The sequence below is a fragment of the Nerophis ophidion genome, linkage group LG09 (assembly GCF_033978795.1).
Source record: "Nerophis ophidion isolate RoL-2023_Sa linkage group LG09, RoL_Noph_v1.0, whole genome shotgun sequence".
Lineage (NCBI taxonomy): Eukaryota > Metazoa > Chordata > Actinopteri > Syngnathiformes > Syngnathidae > Nerophis > Nerophis ophidion.
The window spans coordinates 48,126,763-48,146,474 of record NC_084619.1 but is presented as its reverse complement, the minus strand read 5'-3'; the positions used below and the strand labels follow the sequence as shown (position 1 = coordinate 48,146,474).

The window sequence follows — 19,712 nt, the reverse complement described above, 5'->3', positions numbered from 1 at the left end:
AATAACACAACTCTGTCAAGCGCCATTCATAGAAAACTTGCAGGCTGCACTAACATTAAACCTTCATATTGAGGTGGGGGCCGTAAAATAACGTCTCGCGGGCCGCATGTATGAGACCCCTGGTCTAAAGGAATGTGTGGTAGCCCTCCCTCCTGTACACCATCTACTCCTCCGTGTGTACTCCCGTTCATCCATGCAACACTGAGATCAAATTTGCCGATAACATGACGGGCCACGTCAACAAGAATGACGATAAAGCCTACAGAGACGAGGTACAAGCAATTGACAGAGTGGTGTGACAGCAACAACCTCACACTCAACATCACAAATACCAAGGAGGTGGTGATGGACTCTCACATGAGAAAAGTCGATCCCCCACCTCTAGGGGGTGTCCTCTTTCAAGTTCCTCTGGACTCACATCTCTGATGACCTGCCGTGGTCGACTACCATGAGATACTTGGTCAGGAAGGCCCAGCAGTACAATACATATAGATGTATGTATAAGTAATATATACATGTAAATATAATGTATATACAGTCCCGATCCCGTCTTGAGTTTCCAATTATTTCTACAACTCTTGTTTTTTGGTGATAAAGTGATTGGAGCACATACTTGTTGGTCACAAAAAACATTCATGAAGTTTGGTTCTTTTATGAATTTATTATGGGTCTACTGAAAATGTGACCAAATCTGCTGGGTCAAAAGTATACATACTTTTGGTTACATGTTCCTTGGCAAGTTTCACTGCAATTAGGGGCTTTTGGTAGCCATCCACAAGCTTCTGGTTGAATTTTTGACCACTCCTCTTGACAAAATTGGTGCAGTTCAGCTAAATTTGTTGGTTTTCTGACATGGACTTGTTTCTTCCAGCATTTTGTGCTAAATACAACTCTTCGCATCACAAATAACACCAGGGTGGTTATAATAATAAGTAAACAAAGTTGCATCCATGGGTTATAATTCCTATCCAGCCAAGAAGAAGAAGCCGCTGTAGCATGCTTACACACACTACATCACCATGACAACACGCGTTCGCACGACAAGCACTGCCTGGATTGTTACGTTCTTTTCAAATTCAAATTGTTATCTTTTTTATACACCGGGCAAAAATATAACCCAATGCAAACGCAACACTTTTGTTTTTGCTCCCATTTTTCATGAGTTGAACTCAAAGATCTAAAGACTTTTACTATATACACAAAATAACGATTACTCTCAAAAAAAAAATCACAAATCTGTCTAAATATGTATTAGTGAGCATTTCTTCTTTGCCAAGATAATCCATCCCTCCTCACAGGTATGGCATATCAAGACGCTGATTACACAGCATCACAGGTGTGCCTTAGGCTGCCCGCAATAAAAGGCCACGCTAAAAATCCCACACCACAATGCCCCAGATGTTGCAGGTTTTGAGGGTGCTTGCAGTTGGCATGCAGACAGCAGAAATGTTCCGCTTTTGCACGTGAATTGAATGTTCATTTCTCTACCATAAGCCGTCTTAAATGTGTTTCAGAGAATTTGGCAGTACATCCCACCGGCTTCACAACCGCAGACCATGTGTAACAACACCAGCCCAGGAGTTCCACGTCCATCAGGGCCACCTCCATGATTGCCTGACACCAGCCACCCGGACAACTGCTGCAACAGTTGGTTTGTATAACCAAAGCATTTCTGCACAAACTGTGAGAAACCATCTTAGGGACGCACAATTGCATGTTTGTCATCCTCATCGGGGTCTCGACCTGACTGCAGTCCGTCATAACCGACTTGAGTGGGCAAATGCTCACATTCGATGGCGTCTGGCACGTTGGAGAGGTGTTCTCTTCACGAATGAATCCCGGTTTTCATTGTTCAGGGCAGATGGCAGAGTTTGCTGATGTCAACGTTGTGAATCGAGTGGCCCATGGTGGGAGTGGGGTTATGGTATTGGCAGGCGTATGTCATGGACAACGAACGCATTTTAGTGCATTTTAAAGATGGCACTTTGAATGCACAGAGATACCGTGACAAGATCCTAAGGTCCGTTTTAGTCCATTCACCTGAGACCATCACCTCATGGTGCAGCATGACAATGCACGGCCCTGTGTTGCAAGGAACGGTAAACAATTCCTGGAAGCTGAAAACATTCTAGTTCTTGCTTGGCCAACATACTCACCGGACATGTCACCCATTGAGCATGTTTAGAATGCTGTGGCTCGGCGTATACGACAGCGTGTTCCAGTTCCTGCCAATATCCAGCAACTATACGCAACCAATTAAAGAGGAGTGGACCAACATTCCACAGGCCAAAATCAACAACCTGATCAACTCCATGCGAATATGTGTTGCACTGCGTGAGGCAAATGGTGGTCTCTCCAGATTCCGATTGCTTTTCTGACCCCCAACCTTGCAAAACTGCACATTTCAGAGTGGCCTTTTATTGTTGGCAGCCTATGGCACACCTGTGCAAAAATCAAGCATTGTGCTGTGTGACGAAACTGGACATTTCAGAGCGGCCTTTTATTGTGGGCAGCATAAGGCACACATGTCGTGCTGTTTAATCAGCATCTTGATATGCCACACCTGTGAGGTGGGATGGATTATCTTGGCAAAGAAGAAATGCTCACTAACACAGATTTAGACAGATTTGTGAACAATACTTAAGAGGAATAGGTATTTTGTGTATATAGTAAAAGTTTGAGTTAAACTCATGAAAAATTGGAGCAAAAACAAAAGTGTTGCGTTTATATTTTTGTTCAGTATATATTTCAGTGACATTCACAAGTGTTAGTACAACTTTTTTTTACCACAATTTTAACACAACCAAAAACAAAAAGGTCCGCCTTCATTCCTGAGCACTTTTGCCTAATTCACGCAGGGTGGTCGAGTCTGCAGGCTGGATTGGAGAAGAAGAAAGAGATGAACATGCGCAACTTCAAGCGCATAAAAAACATTTTGATCTTCAACTCTTAATGTTATTAAACTACTTTCAAAGGTTCCTAAGATGAAGAACACTACAGTATTTTTCCGATTATAAGTCGCTCCGGAGTATACGTCGCACCAGCCCAAAATGCATAATAAAGAAGGAAAACAACATATGTACGTCGCACTGGAGTATAAGTCGCCTTTATTGGGGAAATTTATTTGATCAAATCCACCACCAAGAATAGATATTTGAAAGGCAATTTAAAATAAATAAAGAATAGTGAACAACAGGCTGAATAAGTGTACGTTATATGACGCATAAATAACCAACGGAGAACATGCCTGGTACGTTAACGTAACTTATTATGGTAAGAGTCATTCAAATAACTATAACATATAGAACATGCTATACTGTACGTTTACCAAACAATCTGTCACTCCTAATCGATGAATCCGCTGAAATCTTCTTCCTCAATGTCACATCTAAACAACTCTGCCAACTCCAAAGGTATGCGCCGCGTCCTCTTTTCGTTTTCTGCTGCATATTTCACTACGTCCAGCTTGTAATCTGCAGTACATGATTTCCTTTTCGGTGCCATTTTTGTTCAATGATCCATTTTAATAGCTACGGCAGTAGTATATAGCATATAGCAGTTAGCATTCCATGACCCACAATGCACTTCTGCCATGACCCGCCCCCGCCAAATTCTTATTGGTTGACGTGTGTGCGACGATTGCTGACATTTTCTTCGTCTCTTCTGCGAATGAGACAAATATTATTATTTGATATTTTACGGTAATATGTTAATAATTTCACACATAAGTCACTCCAGAGTGTATGTCGCACCCCCGGCCAAACTATGAAAAAAAGACTGCGACTTATAGTCCGAAAAATACGATAATTGGAGTGACTGAAAGTAACAACAGTGGGTTTTTAGCATAGAATTATTCAATGCAAGAAATATATTCATATTGCATTTATGCTAAACGTCTGTTGACACCAAGTGCATTTCAACATTTTATGCAACATAAAATTTCATTTTTTTTAAAATATCAACAAAATAATTTTGGAAACAGGACTGTGGTGTAATTTTTACATGGTAAAATATGAGGAAATATAGTTTTTCAGAGGATGTGAATGATGCAACTTCCTGTGGAACAGGACTGAAATGGATTATGGATTGAACTTTCACAGTACCATGATAGACCCGCTCGACGTCCATTGCTTTCAGTTTCCCTAGAGGGGCGGGTTGCCCACATATGTGGTCCTCTCCAAGGTTTCTCATAGTCATCATTGTCACCGACGTCCCACTGGGTGTGAGTTTTCCTTGCCCTTATGTGGGCTCTACCGAGGATGTCGTAGTGGTTTGTGCAGCCCTTTGAGACACTAGTGATTTAGGGCTATATAAATAATCATTGATTGATTGATTGATTGATTGATTGATTGATTGATTGATTGATTGATTGATTGATTGATTGACTGACTAAAAACCCAGGAACATCACAAAAGTGCACATTTTAACTAAATTTTTTTAAGAAAACAAAGTTAATGCATAGTTGAAAATACAAATAAAACCTGTATATAGAAATATACAATTTTTTAAGGATTTTGATAATCATACTTTATGCTATCATCTAATTTTAGTAAGCAGGGACGAGCAACTAATGCAATTTTTTCCAGTCTTCAAGGTATCTTAAATAAATCATTTAAATTAGGAGTGTCCAAACCTCCACCAAAAGCAGCATACTGAAAAGTCACGTATGTGGGAGACATTTTTTTATTTCAACAAAAGGCTAAAAGCAGATGTTTCATATATTTAAAGATACAACTTACTTTGTGTCCGATTTGTATTGTAGGTGACTAAGTATATCATTATTGGAACATTTCAGCTTTTTCATATTATATTTAGATTTTGTTGCTCTTTTTTCTTACATTTTACCCCTGTAAGAATAAAATGATAATATCATTATTAATAATAGGAATATGATTGTGTAAACTGCTTAACATGCATAATTCCGCCTGCACAAAAATATCAATGTTCAGTTACACATTTAACAGTGTTTGTTGTTGTAATTGTTCAAAATGGTCAACTAATTAGTTAGAATTATATATATTTTTTAACAGTTTTATTTTATTTTCATTTCAAGAGCTTCTGGGACGGCGTGGCGCAGTGGGAGAGTTGCCGTGTGCAACCCTAGGGTCCCTGGTTCAAATCCCACCTAGTACCAACCTCGTCACATCCGTTGTGTCCTGAGCAAGACACTTCCCCTGTGCTCCTGATGGGTGCTGGTTAGCGCCTTGCATGGCAGCTCCCTCCATCAGTATGTGTGTGTGAATGGGTAAATGTGGAAGTAGTGTCAAAGCACTTTGAGTACCTTGAAGGTAGAAAAGTGCTATACAAGTACAACCCATTTATCATTCATTTATTTAATATTTTAGATCAGGGGTGTCAAAACTTTTACCCCCAAAGTCCGCATGTCCGGCTTTCCCCTGACAATTTGTCTATGTTTTAGTTTTTTCCTCTGCATTTGTCTGTTTCCTCTGTGTTTAGTATCTCCAGTCTTTAGTTCCTGTCTAGTGCTCTTATTTTGTCAGCTTCCTGTCTTGTTCCCTGAGTGCTGTGTTCCTCCTCAGCTGCAGCTGATTGGCACTTGGCCACACCCGTTGCCAATCAGCCCTCTCCTATTTCTACCTGCTTTGTCTTGTGTCAGTTGCTGGATCATTGTATTGTCGTTGCCACATATCACTCTTGTTGTGCTACCTGTCATGTCGTTTTGTTACAGTTACTACCTGTCGTGCTACATTTTGTCCTGGTCATCGTAGCGGTAAGCTGTTTCTGTTAGCATTAGTTATTTCCAATTTGTCTGTTTGCTATCCACTAGCTGCCATGCTAAAGTTCCTTTTTGTTTTCTAGCTTCCAGTGCTTGCTCCCTTAGTTTGTTATTCCGCCAACATGTTTTCATATTCTATGCCTGCCTCCGTCTCGGTATCTTGGGGTTCAACAAATAACTCTGACACCGCATACCAAAAAGTCTATTGTGCGGGGTTAATTTTGATTTTTTTTTTTAAATAAAAAACAAAAATGCTAAAAACAGACACCACCCAGCAGGCACTCGATATTAAAACAAGGGTGAGAACTTGTTGAATTAGGTCCTGTAGTTAAGCAACTCACACATAACGTTGAAACAACTAGGTTTTTGACAGTTTTTTGTGTTAAACCATTGAAATTGTTATTTTCCAACTAAAATGCTACAACGCAAAGTTGAAACATGCTTTTTGACGTTTATTCAATGTCAGGTTGTGACGTTGATTAGACAATTGAATTTGGTCATTTCCCAACCAACAACATGGATCCAATGTCAGACATCAAAGTTGTCTCAATTTACAAATACAACTGTGTTGCAACATTGTTTCAAAGTCAGTTTTAAAGCACATGTACGTATAATCAATCTTGTATCAATGTCTTGAGCCTGCTGGGTTTATATATGTTTTTTCACTGCTTTTTTGGGACCACAAAATACTACAGGCAGAAAAAAAATAAACACCCCTGTTTTAAATTGTCTATATTAAATATATAATTTAAAAAATGTGCAGGACATTTTGTTTAGTAATATGTATTTCTTATCTTCTTGTGTAGCCTATGTTTTGGATTAAAAACCTTTAGTGCATTCTTTTCATTCGACCGCGACAACAATCCTATCTGAATGTCTAAAATGAGCTACTTCTAAGCAACAACATCCGAATCATCCCAAATATGTCGTCCGAGCAACTGAAACTCATGCATGGTGAGCTGAAGGCGCGGACGAGTGCGAGTTCAAGGCCCCAAGCCCTTGTGCAACATGAGTCAGGCTGGTTGGAAAGAGACTGAAGAAAACATGTTTGGTATTCGGATTAGCTGAGGAATTCTCCCCTGCAGCAGGCGTGAAAGGAGATATGTAATAAAATGAACAGAACACATTTGTCTTCTTTGACAAGACAATGCAAACATTACTGGCATTGCAGCTGAAGCCTAAATAAGCAGGACGGTCAAGAAAAGCTACTTTACTAACTCCGATACAGAAGAAAATGTTTCTTCGATACCAGAGGTCTTCCTGACATTTCTGCTTGATTTGACTATTTCTTTATGTTACACCACAATGTAAATATCTTTACATGCACATTACCTTGATCTAACACAGTGCTCCCTAGAGCAGAGGTTCTCAAATGCGGGTACGTGTACCCCTGGGGGTACTTGAAGGTATGCCAAGGGGTACGTGAGATTTTTTTAAAAATTGTAAAAATAGCAACAATTCAAAAATCCTTTATAAATATATTTATGGAATAATACTTCAACAAAATATGAATGCAAGTTCATAAACTGTGAAAATAAATGCAACAATGCAATATTCAGTGTTGACAGCTGGATTTTTTGTGAACATGTTCCATTAATATTGATGTTAAAATATTATTTTTTTTGTGAAGAAATGTTTAGAATGAAGTTGATGAATCCAGAAGGATCTCTATTACAATCCCCAAAGAGGGCACTTTAAGTTGATGTGTAGAAATTTTTACTTATAATTTAATTATTTTTCAACAACTTTTTAGTTATTTTTCTATCTTTTTTTCCAAATAGTTCAAGAAAGACCACTACAAATGAGCAATATTTTGCACTGTTATACAATTTAATAAATCAGAAACTGATGACATAGTGCTATATTTTACTTCTTTATCTCTTTTTTTCAAACAAAAATGCTTTGCACTGCTTAGGGGGTACTTGAATTAAAAAATGTTGACAGGGGGTACATCACTGAAAAAAAGGTTGAGAACCACTGCCCTAGAGGGCCGCCAAAAAATATCTATTTTTTAGCAGTGGCCCGTTTGGGTGTTGTTTGCAACTTCTTCTTCTGTTTATATGTTATATTTATTTATGTATTTATTTATTTTTATCGTGATCTGTTTGTGTTTGCTCGTTTTTCTTGTGTTATCTTTTAACCTGCCTATTGTACAGCACTTTGGCTACCACTGTGGTAAATTTTAAATGTGCTTTATAAATAAAGTTGATTTGATTTGATTTTTTACAGTAACATTTAAATATAACAAAAACACCATTAGTGGTTTAGCAGAACACATTTTTAGACAATTCTCTATATTTTTTACAGCTACAAAGGTTATGTAACAAACATTTTTTTACAAGCCCCAATAAAATGATTGTTTACAGCTGTCACTCATCCGGTCTCGCCTACATGTGCGCGCAGGGAGTGTGTGCACTCATACAAAAGTCCAAGTGATGCAACGAACAATTTGCAGTCATGTTGTTGTTATGGTAGAATAGACATCCAATAAGAGATAGCGCTAGCGTGGTGGTTTGTGCAGCCCTTTGAGACACTAGTGATTTAGGGCTATATAAGTAAACATTGATTGATTGATTGATTGAAATATGCTTGTTTGTGTTACGTACGTACATGATTACGTCATTACGTCGGAGAAGCCGTGAGAGGCCGGTATATAGTGTAAAATACAATTATTGAGTATGATTAAAATCAAGAGTAAGATTTCTAATTAAGTATTAATATTTGAGTGGGGCCCGGCCTCCTTATTAGTAAAAAAGTACGGCCCTGAAGTCAAAAAGTTTAAGAATGCCGGATCTAACATGTCGTTGTTTAGTTTATGACTGGCAGTGGCATGTCTACCCTAATTACTCGGCCTTGCGGATTTATATTAAAAACATGGTGTGGAGGTTAGCTCCCAGGGGGTTCTTTGGACCACCAAGCATTGACATGAGAGCCCAGTACAGGGTTACAATTACAATATGTCAGCTGCCCTCAAGCTCTAACACCTCTCTCCTCCCAGCTTCTGCTTATACAGAGCTACAGGTTATTAGACAAAAAAGCCCACCTGGGCCATCTACGCACCTGTCGCTGACTTCGAGGCCGGTCCTGGCACATCCCGTTCCGCTGCAGGGCCGCAGACCGGGCGACGTGCCAACACCTGATAAACCCCAAGTTGTGGATGTGGCAAAAAGAGGAAGGATACATACAAACCCTGTTCCCATATGAGTTGGGAAATTGTATTAGATGTAAATAGAAACGGAATACAATGATTTGCAAATACTTTTCAACCCATATTCAGTTGAATATGCTACAAAGACAACATATTTGATGTTCAAACTGATAAACATTTTTTTTTTGCGAATAATCATTAACTTTAGAATTTGATGCCAGCAATACGTGACAACGAAGTTGGGAAAGGTGGCAATAAATACTGATAAAGTAGAGGAATGCTCATCAAACACTTATTTGGAACATCCCACAGGTGTGCAGGCTAATTGGGAACAGGTGGGTGCCATGATTGGGTATAAAAACAGCTTCCCAAAAAATGCTCAGTCTTTCACAAGAAAGGATGGGGCGAGGTACACCCCTTTGTCCACAACTGCGTGAGCAAAGAGTCAAACAGTTTAAGAACGTTTCTCAAAGTGCAATTGCAAGAAATTTAGAGATTTCAACATCTACGGTCCATAATATCATCAAAAGGTTCACTCCACGTAAGCGGCATGGCCGGAAACGAACATTGAATGACCATGACCTTCGATCCCTCAGACGGCACTGTTTCAAAAACCGACATCAATCTCTAAAGGATATCACCACATTGGCTCAGCAACACTTCAGAAAAGCACTGTCACTAAATACAGTTTGTCGCTACATCTGTAAGTGCAAGTTAAAGCTCTACTATGCAAAGTGAAAGCAATTTATCAACAACATCCAGAAACGCTGCCGGCTTCTCTGGGCCTGAGATCATCTAAGATGGACTGATGCAAAGTGGAAAAGTGTTCTGTGGTCTGACGAGTTCACATTTCAAATTGTTTTGGGAAATATTCGATATCGTGTCATCCGGACCAAAGGGGAAGCAAACCATCCAGACTGTTATCGACGTAAAGTTCAAAAGCCAGCATCTGTGATGGTATGGGGTGCAATAGTGCCCAAGGCATGGGTAACTTACACATCTGTGAAGGCACCATTAATGCTGAAAGGTACATACAGGTTTTGGAACAACATATGCTGCCATCTAAGCGCCGTCTTTTTCATAGACGCCCCTGCTTATTTCAGCAAGACAATGCCAAGCCACATTCAGCACGTGTTACAACAGCGTGGCTTTGTTAAAAAAAGGGTGCGGGTACTTTCCTGGCCCGCCTGCAGTCCAAACCTGTCTCCCATCAAAAATGTGTGGCGCATTATGAAGCGTAAAATACGACAGCGGACAACAAGAAGAATGGGGAAGAATTCCACTTTTAAAGCTTCAACAATTAGTTTCCTCAGATCCCAAACGTTTATTGAGTGTTGTTAAAAAGAAGGTGATGTAACACAGTGGTGAACATGCCCTTTCCCAACTACTTTGGCACGTGTTGCAGCCATGAAATTCTAAGTTAATTATTATTTGCCAAAAAAAATAAAGTTTATGAGTTTGAACATCAAATATCTTGTCTTTGTAGTGCATTCAACTGAATATGGGTTGAAAATGATTTGCAAATCATTGTATTCCGTTTATATTTACATCCAACACAATTTCCCAACTCATATGGAAACGGGGTTTGTATTATATTCCAGTGGCAGGCCGTGTGTTTCCCACATAGGCCTTAAGTAATGTCAGACTTCAATGATTTTCTCTCAAAATTCCATAATTGATGTCACCACATGACCATTGCTGGAGAAATACTATACAGAAACACATCTACGCACTACTGTGAATTGAAACACCTCAACAGTGTACAAAACGGGTTATTTCTTGCGCATTTAAAAATCAATAAACCCGCATCCGCAATTAAAACATATCTTATGTGGTACTGTCAAAATGAAAATTGCAAAAAACATTAAACGTAAAAAATTTTTATATTTACTCTCACAATTTGTAGCACCCATTTGACACCGTATAAGCCAGTGGTACCACTCGTACTCGGTTAAATTGAGTGGAAATGGCGGGCATTTCCCCATTTTATCGCCGACATAGTCTCACAAGATGTAGTTTCTCTTTAGGTATCCTTCTTGAAAATGGCTTTGCAAATATATATCTGCCCTCCTAATCAACGTTTTGTTCTCCTTTGTGGGTCAACACTTCCTGCGACATTGCAACTTGGGATTGGATACTTACTTTGGAATGACAAGTGAGTATCCAATCACAGTCTCGTTAACATCAAGCTACTTAGATAGGCTGCTCTTGACAACTTGTGATGTGATTGGCTATTGCAACTGTCGATCGATTCTGTGATCTCAAATTCATCCGATAACAGTCCCGGGTGTTGCTGATCTGCATAGCACGGCTGCTGCTCAAACCACTAAGTATCCATTCACAGGATGTGTAAATATCAAGTTCAACGTGAGGCCAGCAAGAAGGCCTTACTGACAACAACTTGTGATCTGATTGGCTGTCGAAATTATCCATCAACTGTAAGTGCCCGTTTACTCTCAGTGTATAGACGCCTGCATTGTTGGTTTTGAAAGCCTAGGGCAGATTTGGTACAGCATGGCAACATAAGCTAGCTGAATTCTGATCGGATACAAACTCTAGCCTAAAAATAACAGCACTGGAAAGAGCATAATATGACATGAAGAGAAGATGAATACTTTTAGATATTTAGGGAAAGTAAAATAAAAAACACTTTGGTCCTGATGGCACACCACTGATATATTTATGTTAGCATTTAAGATAGACTGACCACACGTCCTCTTTTCCCCGGACATGTCCTCTTTTGTGGGGCTGTCCGGGCGGGGTTTTTTAAAGGCCTCAAATGTCTGGCGTTTTGGGTTAAGGTTACGTTTATTTTCAATGTACGTTCAGGGTTAAGAAGGGGCTAAAAACTAGACAATTTGTGAAGGTGTGGGCATGCAGCAACATTCGTGAGGGAGGGGCAGAGAGAGCGAGGTCGTGGATTGAAAGTTAATGCAATGCATACTTGGTCAACAGCCATATAAGTCACACTGATTGTGGCCGTATAAACAACTTTAAAGGCCTACTGAAACCCACTACAACCGACCACGCAGTCTGATAGTTTATATATCAATGATGAAATATTAACATTGCAACACATGCCAATACGGCCTTTTTAGTTTACTAAATTACAATTTTAAATTTCCCGCGGAGTTTCTTGTTGAAAACGTTGCGGAATGATGACGCGTATAATGACGTGTGGGTGTGATGTCTAGAGTTGGAGGGGACATATTAGCGCAGCATCACTAGCGGCTAAAAGTCGTCTCTTTTCATCGCGCAATTAAACAGTATTCTTGACATCCGTGTTGCTGAATCTTTTGCAATTTCTTCAATTAATAATGGAGAAGTCAAAGTAGAAATATGGAGTTGGGAAGCTTTAGCCTTTAGCCACTCAAACACACGGTGTTTCCTTGTTTAAAATTCCGGGAGGTGAAGCTTTACTATGGATCAGAGCGGTCAAGCGAACATGGATCCCGACCACTTGTCAACCAGCAGGTTTCAGTAAGAAAATTGAGGTAAAAAGTTGCCTCTTACCGGAGATCAGCGGAACTTCTGTCGTGCTGCTGCTTCCATGACTAATTCCCTCAGAGACTGGCGTCAAGACACCCGTGGACACACCCCTCTGACTATCAGGTACTATATAATCCCACTAAAACACTAGCAACACAATAGAAAGATAAGGGATTTCCCAGAATTATCCTAGTAAATGTGTCTAAAAACATCTGAATTGATCACAATGCAATCGCCTTTTTTTTACTAGTCATTCGCTATCAATATCCTCAGCCACAAATCTTTCATCCTCACTCAAATTAATGGGGAAATTGTCGTTTTCTCGATCCGAACAGCTCTTTTTGTTGGGGCCTCACATTATAAACAATGTGAGGATGTGAGGAGCCCTCACACGGGTGACGTCATCGTCTGCGACTTCAGGTAAAGGCAAGGCTTTTTTATTAGCGACCAAAAGTTGCGAACTTTATCGTCGATGTTCTCTATTAAATCCTTTCAGCAAAAATATGGCAATATCGCGAAATGATCAAGTATGACACATAGAATGGACCTGCTATCTCCGTTTAAATAAGAAAATCTCAATTCAGTAGGCCTTTAACACTGTTACAAATTTGCGGCACACTGTGAACCCACACCAAACAAGAACGACAAACACATTTCGGGAGAACATCCGTACCGTAACACAACATAAACACAACAGAACAAATACCCAGAACCCCTTGTAGCACTAACTCTTCCGGGATGCTACAATATAGACCCCCGCTAATTTTCCTGAAGGAACTCTCCTAAAGGACTCAATAAAGTACTATCTATCTACCCCTTACGCCCCCCACCTCGATCCCGATTACTTCACATCAAATATTCCCCTTTGAAAAATATTTTTGGTGGAACATTTTGCATATTTTGTGTTTGCCATAAAAAACAGTTTTGTTTGACAAAAAAGGGCGGAAAACAAACAAACAAAAAAACAAGATGAAAAAACTAAAACATTTTGAAATAAGGAATAGATCTGAAGTTGATGTAGACTCAAGAGATTTAAGCATTAGATATAAAATGTATGTATGCCCTGGCACACCATTATCATTTCATGACCGAAGCAAAACACTTTTTACACTTTCATACTGAAATAAATACACCTACAACTTATTAAATAAAAACATAGAAAAAACTACCAGCAGCGGTAAAGTTCAAATCCATGAAGGAAAGAAAGTGAATGAATGTTTATATATGAATACCTTTACATATGCACACAAATGTTTTCTTTTGTTTTTTAAATTTCTTTTAAAGAATTGAGAAACGTTTATGACAACCTTTTTCCAAAACACAGAATATAATGTGAGATATAACAAGACAATGCATATCATTTGTTTTCAAAACGCTTACAAAAAAGTGGGACCCCAAAAATGTACTGTGGGACCCCATTTATATGACTTGATGGGGTCCATCGGACCCAATTTGGAAAATTCCCAACGCCAACACTGCTGTCAACAGAGGAGAAAAATACTTTTTTTAAATAAATATATTATTTATAAAGCAAGTTCAGGTATCATTGGCAAATTTTCACCTGGTCCCGGCCTTGGCGTGCATATATGTGTCCTCTTTTTGGGATTTCAGAATATGGTCAGCCTAATTTAAAATAGTTTGTGATTAGCACTCTAGTTGCTAGCTACCGATTAGTTTTGTTATCGTCTGTCATATGTGCCAAAATTACAGCAGACATTAAGCAGAGCAAGAACTGGGCTATAGGGGTAAAGATATCCTGTTTTGGTGTGACGTCATTGGTCATCCGGAAAAGCAATACATTAAATTAAGAGTCTGAAGTTTTCTTATTAATTTTGAAATACAACTAGGCCCTATTTAGAAATAATATTGTTAATTACCATAATTGTTGTTTGTACTACACTAACAACTGGATGAGGTAATTGCTGAAGGAATTGCATGTGAATGCTCCAATGTTGAAGTTGAACTTAAATGCTGACAAAATGTAGAATGTTAGAATAATTTGAATGACGAAGAGTTTGAATTTCCAGGAAAAACGGAATTTGGTTTATAACTTGGGAAAGTATTAGTAGGATGAGTTGAATATGTTGATGTTGGAAAGGTTTGAATAGGTTGAAAACTGTGAAAATTGTGGAAGTTTAGAAAATTGAGCATTCATTTTGAATGGGGAAAATTTCCCTGAAAGCTGGGAATTCTCGGAACACAAATTTGAACAAGATGAATATTTTGGAGTTAAAACAGTTTGAATTAGATGAAAAACGTGAGGGTTGTGGAACTTTGAAAAATGGCCCACTCATTTCGATGGGAATTTCGGGAAAAGCGGGAATATTTTGGAAAATGTTAAAAGATTTGAATGTTCTGAATGAGTTGAAATGGTTGGTGTTGGAATTTTTCAAATCGGCCGTGAAATGTTGACGTAGTATCATGTTGAATTGAGAAATGGTATCACAGAATTCCTGGAAAATCAGGAAAACCGAGAATGTTTACAGTTAAAAAAACAACTTAGTTTTTGTCCTAATTAAGAGGAATCTTTCTACGATGGAACAGTTGAAGTGGGTAGAAAAATGTGGAAGGAGTAGTCGCCCGTAAAAAGGGTAAAAATAGGGCTTTGGAAAACCAGGAATTCTGGAAAAACCTGGAATTTTTTTAAAAAAATTGTACAAACCACGTTTCCATATGAGTTGGGAAATTGTCAGATGTAAATACAAACAGAATACAATGATTTGCAAATCTTTTTCAACCCATATTTTATTAAATGCACTACAAAGACAAGATATTTAAAGTTCAAACTCATAAACTTTTTTTTTTTTTGCAAATAATTAACTTTGAATTTCATGGCTGCAACACGTGCGGAAGTAGTGGGGAAAGGGCATGTTCACCACTGTGTTACATCACATTTTCTTTTAACAACACTCAAACGTTTGGGAACTGAGGACACTAATTGTTGAAGCTTTGAAAGTGGAATTCTTTCCCATTCTTGCTTGATCTACAGCTTAAGTTGTTCAACAGTCCAGGGTCTTGTTGTCGTATTTTACGCTTCATAATGCACCACACAATTTCGATGGAAGACATGTCTGGACTGCAGGCGGGCCAGGAAAATACCCGCACTCTTTTACTACGAAACCACGCTGTTGTACCACGTGGCTTGGCGTTGTTTTGCTGAAATAAGCAGGGGCATCCATGATAACGTTGCTTGGACGACAACATATGTTGCTCCAAAACCTGTATGGACCATTCAGCATTAATGGTACCTTCACAGATGTGTAAGTTACCCAAGCCTTGGGCACTAATACACCCCCATTCCATCACAGATGCTGGCTTTTGAACTTTGCACCTATAACAATCCGGATGGTTATTTTCCTCTTTGTTCTGGAGGACACCATGTCTGCAGTTTCCAAATATAATTTGAAATGTAGACTCGTCACCACAGAACACCTTTCCACTTTGCATCAGTCCATCTTAGATGAGCTCGGGCCCAGCGAAGCCGGCGGCGTTCCTGGGCGTTGATGATAAGTGGCTTTCGCTTTGCATAGTAGAGTTTTAACTTGCACTTACAGATGTAGCGACCAACTGTAGTTACTGACAGTGGTTTTATGAAGTGTTCCTGAGCCCATGTGGTGATATCCTTTACACACTGATGTCGGTTTGTCATGCAGTACCGCCTGAGGGATCAAAGGTCCGTAATATCATCGCTTACGTGCAGTGATTTCTCCAGAATCTCTGAACCTTTTGATGATTTTACGGACCATAGATGGTAAAATCCCTAAATTCCTTGCAATAGCTCGTTGAGAAATGTTCTAAAACTGTTCGATAATTTGCTTACAAATTGGTGACCCTCACCCTATCCTTGTTTGTGAATGACTTAGCATTTTTTGGGAAGCTGCTTTTATACCCAATCATGGCATCCACCTGTTCCAAATTAGCCTGCACACCTGTGAGATGTTCCAAATAAGTGTTTGATGAGAATTTCTCAACTTTATTAGTATTTATTGCCACCTTTCCCAACTTCTTTGTCACGTGTTGCTGGCATCAAATTCAAAAGTTAATGATTATTTGCAAAAAAAAAAAGTTTATCAGTTTGAACATCAAATATGTTGTCTTTTCAACCCATATTCAGCTGAATATGGGTTGAAAATGATTTGCAAATCATTGTCTTCCGTATATATTGACATCTAACACAATTTCCCAACTCATATGGAAACAGGGTTTGTAGTTTGAATTCCCAGGATGGTGGAATGTGTTGAAGGTGGAATGGTATGAATAAGTTGTGTTAGAATAAAATGTGGAAATGGTGAGTTTGAAAAATGGGCAATTAATTTTGAATGGAGAAAAATGGCCCGGAAAACTGAGAGTTCTGGGAAATCTGGGAATTTTAGGCACTTGACAATAGAAAGCCCGCGATTCCCAAATCAGCTGAACAGTTTGAAGTTGGAACGGTTTGAATCGGATGAAAAATGTGGAAGGCAGAGCGCGCCAAACTCTGGAGAAGAAGTGGAAGAAAACCATGCTTTGGAGCATTCACACAATAAATAGATGAATTCTGGTGTAGAAAACCATACGTATGAATGCTTTGGAGCATTCACACAATCGTCCATCATTTTATTGTATTAATTAATTTTTTAATTTGACATCTTTTCTCCTGATATCGTGTACTTTTGTTTAAAAAGGCAACACAAACGTGTTTTGGAACCCCATTTAAAAAAAATAAAATAATTTTGCTTACTGTGGGAAAATTTGGGTTCCAGCATGACACCAGTTGAGAACCCTTGGTTAGGATATGTCTGTAATTCTAAGCATTTTGGAGTTTATGTTAGAGAGAAAAACATTGATAACAAATTGGTAATATAAACTGCAATGTCACTGAAAAAAATGCAATAATTTGCTGCAACTTGGTTAGTAAAAAAAAATAAATAAATTAAAAATAAATTAAAAAAGACCACGAAATCAGATACTTTGGTCTCAACAATCACAAAACAAGTCAAATCCTGGAGAGACTGGAAGATGGACCAAAGTCAACAACATCAGATGTGGATTGCGTGGGTAGAAGGTAGCTTTATTTAAAAAGTGTGCAATTATTGGTGAAATGATGGTGGACATACACAGTATGTTTAAAAAAAGAAATATTGCAACATGCTTGTTGTGGGTTAACTGGCCAACAGGTCGCCTTTAAGTAGATGCACTGGTTCTCCTTTCGTAAAGGACGTCATCCTCTGGGTATCTCTGAAAAACACACAAGGGATTAACGTTATGTTGCCTGGATCGTACGGATAATTTTGGAATGACTGATTAAATATTACTATTAAGGGTGTCCTGAAATGATATTGGGCCGACATTATAAAAAATCAGGTTTGTTATTACTGTTTATGTGATTGCATGCAAAATGTCCTATATAAACACTTATACGAGCAGTCCTGCAGTGTGTTGACTTTTTATGTCAAGTCATTGACTAAAGGTAAACATGGAAGGCTATAGGCTACTAGGAGCTCGCAGCTACACAATAGCTAATGCCACAAACTAGACGGAAATAATAAGCATCCTACATCGTACAATATTGCAATCTAAAACAGCACATGTCAATATAAACAAGTATTAAATAATTATAGTTTTAAATTACTTACACATAGAGAAAAAAATTAGAAAGTATCTGGTAACTACCGTATTTTTCGGATTATAAATCACAGTTTTTTTTTATAGTTTGGCCGGGGGTGCGACTTATACTCAGGAGCGACTTATGTGTGAAATTCTTAACACATTACCGTAAAATAGCAAATATTATTTAACTCATTCACGTAAGAGACTAGGCGTATAAGATTTCATCGGATTTAGCAATAAGAAGTGACAGATTGTTTGGTAAAGGTATAGCATGTTCTATATGTTATAGTTATTTAAATGACTCTTACCATAATATGTTACGTTAACATACCAGGCACCTTCTCAGTTGGTTATTTATGCGTCATATAACGTACACTTATTCAGTCTGTTGTTCACTATTCTTTATCTATTTTAAATTGCCTTTCAAATGTCTATTCTTGGTGTTGGGTTTTATCAAATTCATTTCCCCCAAAAATGCGACTTATACTCTAGTGCGAATTATGTTATTTTTCCTTCTTTATTATGCATTTTCTGCAGGTGCGACTTATACTACGAAAAATGCGGTAATGTGTCCGCATCATTCAATTTACTGCTTCATTAGCTTAACGTCATGAATGTGTCACCAAATAAAATAAATGTGTATATATATATATATATATATATATATACATTTTTTTGCAAAGACCGCATAAGTTCATTCAAGACGGTTAAAAATAAATGAGTTAGTGTTTTTTTTGCCTACCATTGTTTTCTGACTATTTTCAAGTAAACAAACTTTTCCTAAGACTACAAAGTGATAAAGTATGTACGATTCATGCTGATTGTTTGTCAGATTAAATCGGTATCAGCCAAAACTCAACAGTATTGTATGAGGAATGAAAATGTCGTAACAGGACACCCTAATTGATTATTGCAAAAGCTACCATGTTACTTTTTAAAGCTGTAGTTCTTCCAGAGACAGCTGATGGTGGCTTGTACACCAGGGTTGTTCTCAATGTTTGAGTTGGAGGATTTCCTCCCAAAACCCCCGGCTTTCTTCCTCAGCCCGCTAGCCCTGGCTGCGCCCAGTGCTTGCACCTGTGTGTCCTTAACCAGACGACACAACTTGGGCTTTGGCAGACCGGCAACCTGAGAGGAGCAGATGGAAAAACTTAGAGGTTGACAAATAATGATATTAAAAACATAAAATGTAGACATGTCCCGATCCCACAATTTGACTTTTTCAACTGATCGGTGAGCGGCTGATGAGCTGCCAAGCCCAGCCGATCTTTACCACAGCTCTGTCCTAGTTAGGGTTGCAATGATTCATTAATTTCCATTTTGTTGATTCAATGATTAGTTTAAAGACTTCAATAAGCGCAAGGCTGCTCTAATAAAGCGCGGCCCACCTATATTTGGTGTAGCATGCGCGTACGGTGATATCCCCTGTGAGTGCATGGGGAAAGCGGAGCGCGGATGAAGAGATATAATTTAAAGAAAAACAATGACAAAGTGAGGAGAAGATGTCAAAAGGTTGTGTGATCATTTATTTTTCTTGTTCTTATCATAACAAGTGTAATTGTTTGGGCCGCTTTTGTTATTGTTTGCAAAGTTAAGAAGTAAGTCTCTGAATACAGGAAGGCTTTCACAGCAAGACCCCATTGTCATAAATTGGAGCTGATTGGGGCTGCACGATTAATCTAAATCGAATAGACATCAAGGTTTTTGATTAGTGCGGTAAATAACCATAAGAGGCAGAGTTTTCCCTTT

At 38.6% G+C, this 19,712-nt stretch overlaps 1 protein-coding gene across 4 annotated transcripts in view; it reads right to left on the bottom strand.

Annotated features, from left to right (window-relative positions):
• Nucleotides 1-17,403: 17,403 nt before the first annotated feature.
• exo1 (exonuclease 1) overlaps nt 17,404-19,712 on the bottom strand; it is a 45,252-nt gene continuing 42,943 nt past the window's right edge. For 3 of the 4 annotated variants that reach the window (XM_061911100.1, XM_061911099.1, XM_061911101.1), the window contains 2 exons: nt 18,895-19,091; nt 17,404-17,591 (listed from right to left, as the gene is read on the bottom strand). In XM_061911100.1, the coding sequence (XP_061767084.1) occupies nt 17,516-17,591; nt 18,895-19,091 (273 nt within the window). In that variant the 3' untranslated portion in view covers nt 17,404-17,515. Of the gene's footprint in view, nt 17,592-18,886; nt 19,092-19,712 lie in introns of all 4 variants that reach the window. The other variant, XM_061911102.1, reaches the window with a different exon arrangement.